Source organism: Phalacrocorax carbo, chromosome 6, assembly GCF_963921805.1.
Source record: "Phalacrocorax carbo chromosome 6, bPhaCar2.1, whole genome shotgun sequence".
Taxonomy (NCBI): Eukaryota; Metazoa; Chordata; class Aves; order Suliformes; family Phalacrocoracidae; genus Phalacrocorax; species Phalacrocorax carbo.
The window spans coordinates 43595599-43611330 of NC_087518.1; the positions used below are offsets into that span (position 1 = coordinate 43595599).

Sequence of the window (15732 nt, forward strand, 5' to 3'; positions counted from 1 at the left end):
TTCTATATCCACCAAAAACAAAAAGCAGGCCTATTATCGGTGTGTTTTGAAACGATCTATTAGTTTCCATGATTTTTATTTCCTGAAATATCCCCCATGTTGCAACTGTGTACAAGAAAAAGCTCGTACATTTTAGATCAATTTCAAATTTTAGTTTTTCATCAACTCCTACTGAAAACAGCATTAAATCTAATGACTGATTATTACATGAACTGGATGTTTTGGACACAGCTCAAAAGACTAGAGATAGCAGTGACTAAAAATGAAATGGGCATGGTAACATTGTTCTGATGGCTACCTGCTGCTAAGGGTAAACATAAAGCTAGCAGACCAAACCACCTTTGAGTTAACAGTTGGCACAGGACCTCAGCTTACGTTTCCACCAGAAGCTATTTCCACTAATTGCATTTTGGAGTACAGAATGATTGCTTTTCCCCCACAAACAGCTAAGAATTCTCATAGAAACTTAAATGCAAAATTCACTTTGCCCTTCAGAATTTCTGCATCTTAATAGAAGCACCATTACATATTAAAGAAGTGACATGCTGTTTCTTACCTGTAAATCTAGCTCTTGACATCTTTGTGCCAACTCTTCTTTTTCTGCTAGTGCTTCCTGAAGATCTTCCAAAGCTTTTTTAAGCTTTTAAAAAATAAGACAGTTAATCATTCTGGCCCATATCCAAAGTACTCACGGTTCTAACTTCCAAAATGTCTCAATTGCTTATACCAATTGTTTAAGAAGGATGTTAGGTACACATTGACACAGAAATGTACACATACACTGTTAGATCAAGATTGTTACTTTCACCCTCATTTTAAATGACTACCACATGTAGTAAGTAGATTATTGAAACTTAAGAATAACATCCAGATTCAACACAATAACTTCAGCTAAAAACATAACAAAAGCAAACACAGCAGCATTCCTGTTGTCACAATTTCAAAATCCCTGCCCGTTAAGTCAAATGTCCTTCATCTCAGCATAAAAACAGTGATGCTTCTTTATCGGCAGGTACTTCTGAAGACAACTTCATTTTATGTGCAACACCTTGTAGTGTTCAGGTCGCCAAGAAATTTCATGACTCCTTAAAAAAAACCTGAAGTGTTTAGCCTAATATGGCTGAGCCTTGATGTACCCCTAGCTCTTCTTGCAATGTAGGTTTGCACTGGCCAGTTTTACCCCATCCAGGAAGACGACATAGCAGTCACTGCATTTTTTTAAAGAAGCTATAAAATAGCACGTAACTTTTCACTTAATCAGAACTGAAAAATAGCATTACTTTATTGTATATTCTCTGCCTGCATCAGTATACTGCTCTGCCCTGTGTGAACCAGTATGGTTTAGTCAGAGCAGCTCCAAGTGGAAAACAGACCCATCAGTTTGTGCAGATAGAAGACAAGAGAATGCAGTTTATTGTTGAGGTTGTTTTTTTTTAATTATTTTTAGAATTGGTGAGGAAGAGCAGCCATCCTCTTCATTTAAGTGATGGCAAGATACCAACTTATTGTTGAGATTGGAACTACAAGAGCAACAAATATTAGGCAGTTACCTGCTGCTCCATTTCACTTGATGCATCACTTGTGGAAGGACCAGGTATCTCCTTGCTCATGAGCTACAGAAAGAGCCCACAGGAAAAGAACATTAAATTAGAGGTTAAAGATATTTAAGTTCACCGTCTGCTGAGTACCAATTGTATTTTCCACCATGCCCTTACATCCCTTCAATATTTCAAAATATATTAATAATAATAAAAAGACCACCTCATGGTTGGTATATGATTTAAACAAATCTAGAATTTGATGACTATTTTTTACCTCCCCCCAACCCAAATTAACCAGCTTAGCAGTAACATCTTATTGGATGAATCTGTGATCTGTTGAAGTTACTGCTACCCCTTAGTCAAGTTAAAATGGAGTGAAGCACAGGATGGGATTTCACTCAGTTAATTTAATAGTTATCACACTTTTGTGTTACGTTAATTGCCACTAAGCAAACAACAGGAACATTAACATAGCTCTCACTGATTCCCCAGTACAAAGATGTACACAGTATGTTTATCAACAATTAAAGGGCTTTACTTCTTACTAAGGAATTACAGTATTATTTCTAGACCTTCTTCAGAAAGAAAGTTTCATTAGTCAGAATAGAACAAACAATAGATTTATGGATTTATTTCTTCCAACTGGACATTTACAGTTTTAAAGACTATATAGTCAACTTAAATCTAAGTTTTAAAGCCTACCACAAACTCCACTATTACCTTGATGAGGGTGCAGTTACCCATTACATTTTCTTCAAAGTCAGCACTCAGTTTTTGCCTCCCTCCACACTCTGCTTTACAGTCCTGAAGCTCACAGATGTGTCTTGGTTTTGCTGGGGATGGAGTTAAGTTTTTTTCCTAGTAGTTAGCATAGTGCTGTGTTTTGGATTTAGCATGAGAATAATGTGATAACACACTGATGTTTTAGTTGTTGTCACACAGTGTTTATACTAAGTCAAGGAATTTTCAGCTTCCCATATTCTGCCAGTGACAAGGTGCACAAGAAGCTGGGAGGGAGCACAGCCAGGACAGCTGACCCAAACTGGCCGAAGGGATATTCCATACCATATGATGTCATGCTTGGTATATAAACTGGAGGAGTTTGCTGGGGGGCAGCGATCACTGCTCGGGAAGTGGCTGGGCATTGGTCAGTGAGTGGTGAGCAGTTGCATCGCTTGTACTTCCTGGGTTTTGCTCCTCTCTCACTGTTACTGTTTTCCTTTTCACTACAATTTTAATTATAATTACTTTATTTAAATTATTAAACTGTTCTTATCTCAACCCATGAGATTTCTTACTTTTGCTCTTCAGATTCTCTCCCCAGTCCCACTGGCGGTGGGGGGTGTGTCAGCCAGCAGCTGTGTGGTGCTTGGTTGCTGACTGGGGTTAAACTATGACAGTGAGTGACTAGAGCTATGCTGTGGCCTGGATCCCTAAGATTCTCCAACTAAGAACAAATTGAGATAGCAGGGGGAGTACACCATGACAAGGATAGAGGAGATGCAGCTGGGAGTTTATAAAATCAGATGCTGGACTGGTCTGTCAGAACAATGCAGCCTCATGGTTATGATCAGTTGAACTTTGGGTCCAAGACTACAGCACTGGGACAGAAATTTCAGAACCTGACTCCAGTATAATCAGCAGTTGGCAACGAGATACATTTCTTTTGTGAAACAGGAAATCTTAAGCATTTATCGTCTCCACAAGTTGTACGTTTGGGCATATGAGACTAAAATCAAAACCCCTTCGTTGAGGTCTGGGGCCTCTTGGTCCTGATCCTCCCAAATAATACAGGGAAGTGCTTACACTCTTCCCTGACCTTTGCTTGGATGAAAGAATTCATGAAGATGAACAAACGGATATTCAGATTTCTCAACTGACAGCATTAGGCTATGAATTGTTACTTACCTCTTGAATAGCGGTCATGACAACATGCTGAACAGACTCTTCAAGGGTCATGATATTCTGTATGTGTTCTGTGAAAAAAAATTTGTAGTGACTCGTGACACTGTTCATGTTAATGGCTTCAATAATATGACATACCATTTGCAGGAAGATCCATAATAAACTGTTCTCTGTAAAGCTTCTTCAAAACAGGTAGCACTGTTTTTATACAGAGCACTACCATTAACTGACAACATTAATATCCAGTAATATGGTAGATAAACATAAGGGATTATAATCTCTTAGGTGAATGAATTTATACTATGCATAATAGAGCAAGGAGATTGAGACATCTGTATTTCCATGGTTCTTCTTACATATTTCTATGTATGTATATACATAAGCTTTTGCAAGGAGTCAACAAGCTTACAATTGAGTTAATAAATAACACTTAATAAAAAAAAATTAACTGCTCACATATTCATTCTCAATGCAGCCTGATGGCTTACTTCCCAAACACTCTTTATGAGAGTGCCAGCTGCTCACAGCTTGGCCAGGCATACTCTTTGCTGGGTAAGAAAACTGGTTGGATGGCCAGGCCCAAAGAATTGTAGTGAATGGAGTTAAATCCAGTTGGTGGGTGGTCACAAGTGGTGTTCCCCAGGGCTCAGTGTTGGGGCCAGATCTGTTTAATACCTTTATCAATGACCGGGACAAGGGGATCGAGTGCACCCTCAGTAAGTTTGCAGCCAATACCAAGTTGGGTGGGAATGGTGATCTGCTCGAGGGTAGGAAGGTGCTACAGAGGAATCTGGAGGGGCGGGATTGATGGGCTAAGGCTAGTTGTATGAAATTCAGCAGGCCAAATGGCAGGTCTTGCACTTCGGTCACAACAACCCCATGCAACACTACAGGCTTGGGGAGGAGTGGCTGGAAAGCTGCCTAGCAGAAAAGGACCTGGGGGTGTTGGTTGACAGCTGGATGAACATGAGCCAGCTGTGTGCCCAGGTGGCCAAGAAGGCCAATGGCATCCTGGCTTGTATCAGGAATAGTCTGGCCAGCAGGGGTAGGGAAGTGATTGTCCCTGGTAAGGCCACACTTCAAATACCATGATCAGTTTTGGGCCCCTCACTACAAGAGGGACATTGAGTTGCTGGAGCGTGTCCAAAGAAGGGCAACAAAGCTGGTGAAGGGTCTGGAGCACAAATCTAATGAGAAGGAGCTGGGGTGGTTCAGTCTGGAAAAGAGGAGGCTGAAAGGAAACCTTATCACTCTCTACAACTACCTGAAATGAGGCTGTAGCAAGATGGGTGTTGGTCTCTTCTCCCAAGTAACAAGCGATAGGACAAGAGGAAACAGCCTCAAGTTGTATCAGGGGAGGTTTAAATTCACAGAATCACAGAATGGTAGGGGTTGGAAGGGACCTCTGGAGGTCATCTTGTCCAACCCCCCTGCTTGAGCAGGGACACCTAGAGCAGGGGGCACAGGAACACCCCCTAAATTGGACATTAGGAAAAACTTCTTAACTGAAAGCACCAGAACAGGCTTTCCCGGGAATTGGCTGAGTCACCATCAATCCTAGAGGTATTTAAAAGACATGTAGATGTGGTGCCTAGGGACATGGTTTAGTGGTGGACTTGGCAGTGTTAGGTTTATAGTTGGACTTGATGATCTTAAAGGTCTTTTCCAACCTAAATTGTTTTATCCTGTTCTATTCTTTGATGCAGGTATTTCAGACTACCTAGGAATCACTCCTATTCTACTAACAGAATCATGCTGGCGATTCCTTATCCATCAAAGAACTGAGCATTAGCTCTGGTAAGGGGAGAGAAAAGTCTTGAGCTTCTGCAGATAAACAAAGGCAATTTCTAATGAAAGTTTTAAATTTAATTTGCTTGATTTGCATTTGAATAGCAAGTTTTAGGTCTTGGTACATATTTTAACAAGTATGAATAATCCACACACACTTCAGCCTATGTTTTTAAACCTACCCTGAGCAAAGTTTGAGTTTTATTCACAGATGTTTCCCATAGATTTTCTGCTTTTAAGTGAACTCCAGTTTCAGAATAGGCATGCAACACATTAACAACAGAGACTTTTTGATACATAAGAAAGAGAAGTTTCTACATCTCTTCCACCTTTACAATCACCTGAGGCAGTCTGCTGTTTTGTTGAACAGAGTAAGGTAGCGCATACCTTGTTTCCTTTCACAGTTGACTGCACAACCTAAAATAAGCTGCAGAAGCCTGCCCAGTTCAGTAGGATCCGATTTCTCAGATATCTGGTTTAAGTCTGGAATAAGTTCTTCTGAAATCTGCTGACCCAAGAACTGAAAAAAAAAAATATTAAGAAAGTGGACTCCCACTTTTGTACAACATGAAAATCTGCTGTCATGTAAGAAATCTGCACTCATGAAGCCATCCAGAGGAAACAGTCTACTAATAAGTTTGTTACTATAACATTTATGGAAGGGAAAGATTTTAAACATTAAATGTGGAGATACACACTAAAGATACTGGATTATGAAAGAGTACATAAAAAGCAGTATCAGATTAGGAAATCTGAAGAGGTCTAGATAAAGCAGATGGTCTTAACTCATTTGTTAGAGGGTTTCATACATGAAACCCAGACGACACACTCTGCCTCTATTGGGCCAAAGGCTGTTCCAAATGTCTGTCTCCAGCCTTCAGTGTGGATGTGTGTTTGGGGGAAGGGGTACTCAATCCACTGCTAGCCAATGACCTTTGCCACACCAGGCACCTCAGATTTTTCTCTGAATAGGCCTAAATTTAATCTGAAGTAGACAGCATTAAAAATACATGCAAAACACCTTGCAGTTACTTAGTGCAGTGAAGTTATGCCCTTAGTAAGAGTTCTATAAAACTGTTCTGACAAAACAGCAATTTTTTGAAGTCTGTTATCTGGGGGTTTAGTTAACTGACTACTTACACAAGAAAAAGCAACAGTAATAAGTTAAGTGTTCTTGGGATAGACCTCAAACATGAGAAAATTAATTTATTCTACCAACATAATTTAAAAAATTAATTTAAAATGCTTCCAAATCCAGTTGCTCCATAATCCTTCAAAAAGTTCCTCGTAAGCCTAAAGATGGGCCTACTACAAGCAGCCTACTGCTGGGCTTGCCAGAGAACCTCAGTCCTGGCAATATGAAAGGGCTTGGCACTCAATATCACAACTAAGCCCAGACAAAAACAGGAAGCCATAATATGATCTGGCAAGTTTTTCTATACCATACCCATTATATAACCATAACTAAGCTCCATACAAACATCAGCATTGGGTTTTTTTACTCAAAATACAACATCCTTTTATGGCTACTGTACTCATCCTGCACAAGAGAGAAAAGACTATAATCCTTACTATGTCCAGGAGGACATAGTAACTTAACTCCCAGCTTCCAAGTAAGTATCACAAAACCCAGACTAGGGTTGCCTAATCTGTTCTGTTGAGTAGCGAAGGATTAAAACTTCACTAGATAAAGAGCAAATATGCATGCACATACAAATGTCAACAGGATGCTGCAGCTCAGTCCTTATGACATTCACCTGGGAAATGACAGACATGGTTTCCAGATTATACTCCACAAGCCTTATCTAAAATACACCTGCTCAAATTAATTTTATATGCACTCAGACCTCCCACTTAACCAGATAATTATCATACACTTTCTGCCAAAGTAATCCTTAAAATAAGTTATTTTGCCAAGGAATGAAAACCTAGGTGAAGGAAGGCAATAATCACGTTTAATGATTAGAACAGAAAAAAAATTGCTGCTTTTTCCATACCTCATGATAGTAGTCCATAATTCCTTGCAGTATCTTCTTCAGATTACTGGACTGATCGTTGTACATGAAATATAAGGTTACAGGCTTTTATTAAAATTCTTAATTTTGCTGAAATTAAATAATATTTATAATAAGATGTTTACATAGCAGCTCTACAAGAGGACCCTGTAACAACAGGGGAAGAGAAATATTGCAACAGAAAATCCCCATGCAACACAATGCTGGAAGGCACTTAAACTACCAACAGACAGTTCAATTTAATTTAAAATAACCTAAAAAGTCTGCACTTAGTTCTGTTGCTTTAGGACTGCTAGATACTCTCAGGACAGACATGATATCCACACCCACAAACTTTCACTAACTTCAGTTTTGAATACCTTTATTCTCCAGTTGTCACCAACATCATCTTTAATGCGATTTAGCCAAGATGCATCAAACCAAGCAACATCTCTGAAACAAAATTAAATTATTAAACATCAATAAGCACACAAATAAGATACCATATTGCCAGCATTAAATCATCAGATGTTTGACTCAGTGTCTAATGAGGCACGAATTCCTAGAGATTGCAAGTTATACCTATGTCATAGGAAATTTCCATCCTGATGGTTGAATTAAGACACCGCCTTCAAGGCCAGAAGAATTTCTGTACATGCTTGAATTAGCTACAGTTAGGAACACAAGGACGTGAAGGCCTTTGTCATGCTGAATTTTTATACCTGACAAAGTGATCATAATGATGTAAAGAAACATCTTCTTTTGACTAGTGCTGATGTTAAGTTTGGTACCTACTCTTGTACATCCAGATTTTCCAACATTCGCTACAATTCAAAGGCATTTACCAAGAAGAAAAAAAGAAAGGAAACCCACAACATTTTAAACTACTGGCATATCATGGGTTTTTTTATGTCTTTGGTTCCCCGGGCAGCATAATTCATGCTTTGCCAGCATAAACAAGGATGAGCTGCTGAGGAAGTCGTTTCCACACCTGAGCCGCCAAGCTTATAATCACAGCATATCTAACAACATCTTAAGTTTTACATCATACTGTTTACTCACTGGTCTCAAAGCACCTAATAAAAGACAATTATTATCCCTACTTGCATATCAACCAACTTGGTGGTAAAAAAGTTTCCCCAAAGCCTGTGGCAGCCTAGTATGACAAACACATGGGAAGTGACCCTCAGTGAATCTTCACTAAGCAATGCTAAATCAATTTTTGCCACATCCCAGGAAAAGGGAAAGCTCTGTCATTACACAGCACATTTAAAACCTTTTGAAGAAGACGGGGTTTTCTGAATGGCAGCTTTATTTGGGAGGTGAAGGAGGGGGGTTGTTCTGGGTTTTTTGGGGGTGGTAGTGTTCATTGTAAGTAATTTATTAATAATCAAAAATATAGTTTGAGCAGGAGATGGTAACTTAGACTTCTTTATTATCTGAGCCAACAACGAAATTGCAATGATGACTTGTAGCATGATACTCTTTCAAATAAAAGACTCATGTTACAACCCTCTGAAGTAACTTTAAAGTTCAAGACTAGTGTGTCACTCAACCCAGTACCATTTGTCATCACACCGATAAAACAGGAATGATTTTGCTTTTGATTAGCTTACTATTATTTTTAATAATAAGAAGTTTCATGATTCTTTTTTCCCCACACAAATAGTAAGTTATCATTTAAATCCTAGAACTTAAATCTAAATTAATTGAGTAATCCCATGAGGAAGAGAACACAAAGATGTGCCTTTTGAACTTTTAGTTCTTCATTAAAAAGAGGAACGTACTGCCTGAAGCATGAATACGCATGGAAATAGCGTTGATGGGAAAAGTGAAAAAGATATCATTCTTGCCCAATTTTCCTTAAGTATGAATTTAATAATGAAATATTAGAATATCTCATCGCCTTCTCTATTCTATCACATTATTAAACTATTATATCATCCCAAACAACAATGAAGGTTTATTTTATCTTCTGCTATAAACTGTCTAAGTTTCTGTCTACTTTAACTATACAAAAAACCTCTGGGTGGGAGAAAGCAACTGTGCTTGTCAAACAACAGCCTCAAGAAATTAAATACCTCTTCTTCAGACTTAAGTATCAACTTACATTTGGTGAAGTACCTGTGCCATGGCAACCCCATTAGTCAAGTCCTGAACATCTCTGCAAGGTGCGGCAGTATGGAACGTCTGCAACTAGAAGAGGAAAAAACACTCAATTTCTCACTCAATAGACAGGTAGAGGAAATTAGTTACCACTTTCCTTTTCCTCTTTAAGGCAGAAGCATTTAGCAAGATGTCTTTCTACTGGAGGCAGCTGAAATCCTTTTTGAACTACATAGATTTTAAGCCAAGCCAATTATCTCAATACTTGTGACTATTGATTATGACTAGTAACTTCATAAGTTAGTATTACCACGCTTTACTTTTTCATGCTAGTCCTTCGACTGGAAATCAGATTATGGAATACTAACTTGAGAAACTAAAGTTATATTTATCCATATCTCAAATTATGTTGGAGTGCTTAGTTCTGGACACATAACTTCCTAAACAGAAAATGGCATCAGAAGAACAGGCAAAAGTTGAAGTTTAAAAAAAAATAAATAATTGCAGTCTTCTACTACAAGCATTTAGTAATAGAAGTCAGGACATCAATAGAGACCCCTGAAATTATGCGGCAGTTAAGAATACAAGGGAGAAAGTTATGCAAAAACAGTGGAAAAAACAGCTGTCTGAGAGCTACCACACACTTTAAGGATATGAAGATAGCTGAAAAAGACTGAACCATTTCAAGTCCTGTGAGCTGGCAATGTATTTCCTTGCAGTTCAGGAATTCTAAAATTACTCTAAAGATGTTTCTATTTAAATATGCAACTTCAAAATGCTGCTATAAACCCAAGAAGCTTTACTATAACCTGAAGTTATACATCTTTTTCTGGTAATTGTATTTTATTCATATATTATTCCTGGTATTTAATATATACATATTTTCCTGTTATTTTCCAAGCATCACACTATGTAGTGTTTAAACACAGGGCTGGATGTAATTTACCCTGTCTACGTATTTCTGTCTAAAGATTAAGCAACAAAGGCCCAGATTTCACTCTTCTCCTCTATTACAAAACCAGATTACAGACAGAAGCATTTTATATTAAGTTGTCTGATCTAGTCTATATGAATTGTTATGAGCAATCTTTGCATTCTAACTAGTGCTTGTATCAGGGCTATACAAACAAGATGCAACTCCCATCTTAAAGAATAAAATTTAATAGCTTTGCAGTTACCTTCTCCAAAAGCAACTCAACCTTCAACATGTCTACGTCCTTACCAAACACTGCAGTAAATGCCCAACAGACAGCTCTATACGTAAGAGCCCCATCATCAACCTGATGTATAATACTAGCTTATTACACATCCATGGGCAGCTCTTCTGCTGCCTGCAATTCTGACTGCTTCATGTTCTAAGGCTTTATACACAGAGGCACCCTGGTCCTCAGATCACTCCACAGACTGTAACAAGTGACTGCAAATTCTGCAAAATACTCCATCAGGCTCCAGGAGTTTGTGTCTTGGAGAACCCTGGAGCACGGACAGTACATTTCTATTTAACAGTCCTCAATGAAGTTTTCTTCCATGAACTTGTGCAGACTCTTCCCCAGTTGCCTTCTCTAGGAGCTCATCTGTATTGACCTTTACCATACCCATCTCCTCCCACTCTGTCTTTCCCATGATCAACAGTCCTCATCTACTCAGCCAATTCTCATTTGGAAGCTCTTCCATACTTCCCATGAGGACAGTAATTTTTTTCTCTTCGTTTTGTTTTTCCTGCATTTAAGATCCGTAGGATGGGATTACCTCAAAGTTAAAAATATCTCTCCATTTGGGATATTGTATATTTTCTTAAACCATCCCAGGCTTATACCTAACATTTTAACAGAATTATTATAATTACAATACTTCCCAAAAACCCAATCAGCTTGGAGCTAACTCCTCCAGGTGAGAGAGCTGTTTCCACATGCGTGTCAGTTCATCACATGGTTACTCAGGAAAATAAAAGAGTTCATCGGCAATTCTTTTAAGTTCAGCCTTCTTTATGATGATGAATAAAATATAACGGGGAAAGTTTTCTGTTAAAACTACTAAAAGATGTATATGTAGAATAGAATGGAAACACAAATAGATTCTTATAATCCCTGTCCACTGCAAAAATTGACTTCTTAAACCTATTACATTTACAATGTCCTGAACTACCTGTCCATCTGTGAGAGGGCTTTCAGAAACATCCTGTGAAACAAACCTTCCTCAGAGGTCACTGGTGAACGACCTTGCCAAGTGCATTTGGGAAATGGAGCTACGTGGAAAAGAGTGGTGGACAAGTAGTTTCCAGCTGTGAGAATTTGAGGCAGTTGTTTATCTATTCTGTGTTTATAAAGAGTGACCATATACTCTGAATATTTAATCACTTGCTTCACAGAGAGTCTAATCGAGCCAAGAAGAGAAAAATATGTAGAGCAAGTTTTTTCATTTGCTTTCCAATTAAAAAAGTATTTCTTAAATCCTGTATTACAGCAAATGAGAAGTCAGTAATCCGTGGTAGGTTACATAAAGGCTAAATAGAAGAACAGAAACTGAAGCAGCTGTGATTGACAGTGCTTGCTCCTAATAGTATAACAGCCTTAATGCCAACGCAAGAACAGGCACACACGCTGACAAGTCAAGACTCGGCATGCCAGAAAGCAGAGTTTTACGGTACGTTATCATGATGCTGCCATTTGGATATACCCCCTCGTAAACCAAAGAAACTGGGAAGTACAGGCCTACCATTTCACCCAAGCCTCTCCGAGCAGGTGAATAAAGCCTTAGAAAACCTTGTGACGTACAACGCTGCTTGGTCTATGTATCGCCCAGAATAGAAACAGCTAATTTTAATTAAGCAAAAAGCAGGACGGAGAGTCTTAGTTTCTCCATGTATTTTAAAGTTACATAAGCACCTAGAAATTATAGGAGAGCAGTATTAATTTCAGGTTCTCTAAACACCGTGCCAGCCCAATCATTCCCTCAAAACAGATTTTTACTGTACTTACAAAGCCAGTAAAGGTAATGGGCATGGGGAAGAGGTTGGTAGAAGCAGCCATAGACTTCAGCACCATGTAGTATTCCTAATCTTTTTACAAATTTGATTGGTCTTACTACGTGTAGCTTCAAGTACATGCTGCTACTCATGATGAAGACTACTTCATGAATAGCTTAAATGCATCCTGCCACTTGCTGCTACGGGAGGAGCAAATATTTTTCTCTTGGACATACCACTACTATGCTCACACTATACATATAGAAATTTATTTCTATATCACATAACACTTACTTAATGACTTTTCTCTGGATCTGCTGAAGGCTCTACCTCCAAACAGCTGAATATTAAACAAGACTCTTCACAGTATCCAGTAGAAATCAAGCCACTCAACTCTTGGGAAGGTATGCCCTCAATTTCATCCAGACAATGTAGAGTTGAGGTTCTCCATTTTAAACCCAGATTACACATACCAGGGACAGAAGTTTTATAGAGTTAGTCAAAGAGATTGTAACGTAACTATAAACATTCCCATTCTAAATCCCAGAATATTAATAGAATAACTCAGGCACTGCCAAAGTTAACATTACCAATGCTGCCAGTGCTAAACAGGAGGAGTACATCTATTGTGGAAAAAGCTTTCTGTTTAAGATGATACCACACATCTAGTCTCTAGCTTGGAGACAAAAACAGACGCAGCCTCAGAGCAGTACAGCACTAAAAGACAGTCAAGAAACACTGCTATCCAGGGGTGGAAAATATTAAGGTTCACTTCACATATACTAACCAGAGTTTGTCTTTCTGACTTAGAAAGTTGTTTCTGCAACAGACTTGAGTTCAACCTTAACAGATATTACTTAGGTCAATTTTCCTTGGAAACTCATGTATATTTCCCCTATAATAATTTAATTTAATTCCATTATGGTTTTCCTGTAACATCCTCAAAACTTTGAATTCAATGACACCTGTTTTACAGAACCAATAGATAACATTTTTATTTGCGTTGTCTCTTTCTTTTCTCAACAAAGCATGTTTTCTGATATGGAATTTGCTATAATAAAAAAATACAAGATCTGGCAGCAGAACACAAGAAAAGCACAAGCATCTCTATGCTATATAAATGACTAAATAAATTGAGAAACATTTAGAACCACAGAGTTACAGAACCCTTTCCTCTTTGGATACACAGCACTTCAACCCAAACATGCTCAACTTCAGAAGGTAATTTTTTTTCTATTATTCAGTCTGAAGTTCAAGTTGAAAGGATGTCTAGCGTTAACAATCAGTTTCTACCAAGTGTAAACAAGGTCTGAAAAACAGGGTGTTAAATCTAAAAACATGCAGCTGGCAATGCATCTGCTGAGTGTTGTATACAAAACTTGAACACAGAGTTGGATGTTCATTTACATCAACAACACTACACAAAGCTCTTTCAGTTCACAGCCAGTTAAAGTTCCATTAGCATTCCCTTTAAGATTCACGATGTAATTACAACTATGCACTGTGATGATACTAAAAATAAGAATTAGGCTTAGAATATTTTAAGCAGGAATTGTAAAAATTATATAAGAGTTCAGCACTGCTGACAGGATTTTGAGACACATTGTTTTATTTTACAAATTAATTATGATGGAGTTATTCTAACCTGACTCCTGTGAGGAAAATACAAAATTAAAGAGCCCCCAAAAAAAGAGAAAGAAAAGGATGCACAGATTAAATGACAAAAGATATCCAACTCCAGAGAGGAAAGCATAAGACAACTGAAGTTCTAAAGACCAACAAAACACTGGAAGCATACAAGGTCACTAAAAGTAAAATGGAGGGAGGATAAGAAAGGAGGAAATTGGTTTTCCGTGATTTATTGCAATATTTAACTCATTAAAACTTCTGTACTGTCATGTAGAAAGCAAAAGGAACACCTGCTCTGGTAACTGTTGCTATCACTTTTGCCAGTTTTGTTCCTGGACCTTCACAATGCTTCTAAAACACTCCCTTCTTTCCCTGATTTACACTTCCCATAGGCAAAACACCTGCTGTTTCTAGGGAAGCCCTTCACACCAGGTAATTGCAGCCTTCCCTGACAAGATTTCATGCAAAATATCTATCTAGTAGAGCTCACTCTCACCAATAATATTGCACCTGCAAGAGCAGAATTACAGACAAGGATGCAGAAGAAACCTGGAAAGGACAAGGGATTAAAAAAAAAAAAAAAGCAAGTTTGACTGATGAACTGAACAAGCATGCACTTCTTGGGCAGGCAACACCACACATTTAGGTGCACTCTGGCTGACGGTAGTGAATACTTCAACCAGCTGAAAGCTGGTATGAAACGTTCTGAGGTTTCTGCTCCTGTCAGCTCAAATTAATTGCATATGTTTGTTATTATTATTAATTACTGAGCAGTTTCCACACTGAAGCCACTGCTGGAGAACCACTACCTGGGCCTAGGGGAAACCTAAACGACCACATCTACACTTCAAGGGTGTTTGCAAGAACGTTTTACTCGTCGTAAGAGCACTCGTTTCTCACGCAGGCCCCATTACTGCAGCCATGGCTCCAACCCAGCCGCCTCCGGTTTTGCTCACTCGCCGCTCGGGCGGCTCTCCCACCCTTCATAGGAGCCCCGAGGAGCAGCCTGCCCGCCCCGGGGCCGGGAGGGAGGGAGGGACGGAGGGAGGGGGCCCGCACGCCCGCCCTCGGCCCCCGCCCGCCGCCGCACAGCTGACAGGCCCAGCGCGCCGCCGGCGGCCGCCACCTTCCCCCCGCCCGCCGCCCCCGTCCCCACGGCCCCGGTCCAGTAGGTGCGCGCCCCGGGGGCTGGCGGGAACAGCCCCCCTCCGCCGGGGAGGCCGCCCCCGCCGCCCCTGGAGGAGCCCCCGGACACAAGGGGGAGGCGCCACCGGCGGGCCGGGGTGAGGCGGCGGGGCGGGGCGCGCGGGCAGGAGGGCCCCGCGCCACTCACCCAGAGGATGAGGCTGTCGCAGAGCAGGGGGTCCGCCGGCTTCGCCTCCATGGCAGCCGCCGCCGCCCGCCGCCCCCGCTCCGCGCGGCTGCGTAAGCACCCGCTGCACCGAGCGCGCTGACGCCCGGAACGACGCGCAGCTGACGTGAGGTGACGGAACACCCCCGCCCGCGCCGCTCCCAGCGGTGCCCACCTCCGCGCGGGGGGGTGGGGGGGTGGGGGTGTGCTGTCGGGACGAACACGTCAGCGCCCGCCCATGCCTTCAAACGCCGGGAGTGGTAGCGGGCGTGACCAATCACAAGGGAGAAGGTGTGGCTGCTCGCGCCAATCGCTGGCGACGGGCGGGGAGGTGCCGCCCACCACCTCCCTCCCCTGCGGGCCGCGCCACTCCGCGCGGGCTCCGGCGCGGCGGGCCCCGGGGCGGGTCCCCGCCGTGGGGGAAGCGGGGGTCGGGGAGCCGGCGGGCGCAGC

General features: G+C 40.7%; 1 protein-coding gene across 4 annotated transcripts in view; it reads right to left on the bottom strand.

The window, feature by feature from the left end:
• Positions 1-15473, bottom strand: part of HOOK1 (hook microtubule tethering protein 1) — a 31241-nt gene extending 15768 nt beyond the window's left edge. The window contains exons 1-8 of one of the 4 annotated variants that reach the window (XM_064454953.1): positions 15262-15473; positions 9353-9424; positions 7609-7681; positions 7232-7282; positions 5622-5754; positions 3450-3517; positions 1551-1613; positions 557-640 (exon numbers count right to left, since the gene is read on the bottom strand). In XM_064454953.1, coding sequence (XP_064311023.1) covers positions 557-640; positions 1551-1613; positions 3450-3517; positions 5622-5754; positions 7232-7282; positions 7609-7681; positions 9353-9372 — 492 coding nt within the window. In that variant the 5' untranslated portion in view covers positions 9373-9424; positions 15262-15473. Of the gene's footprint in view, positions 1-556; positions 641-1550; positions 1614-3449; positions 3518-5621; positions 5755-7231; positions 7283-7608; positions 7682-9338; positions 9425-14424; positions 14887-15261 lie in introns of those variants that run through there. The other 3 variants (XM_064454952.1, XM_064454951.1, XM_064454954.1) reach the window with 3 other exon arrangements.
• Positions 15474-15732: the final 259 nt, after the last annotated feature.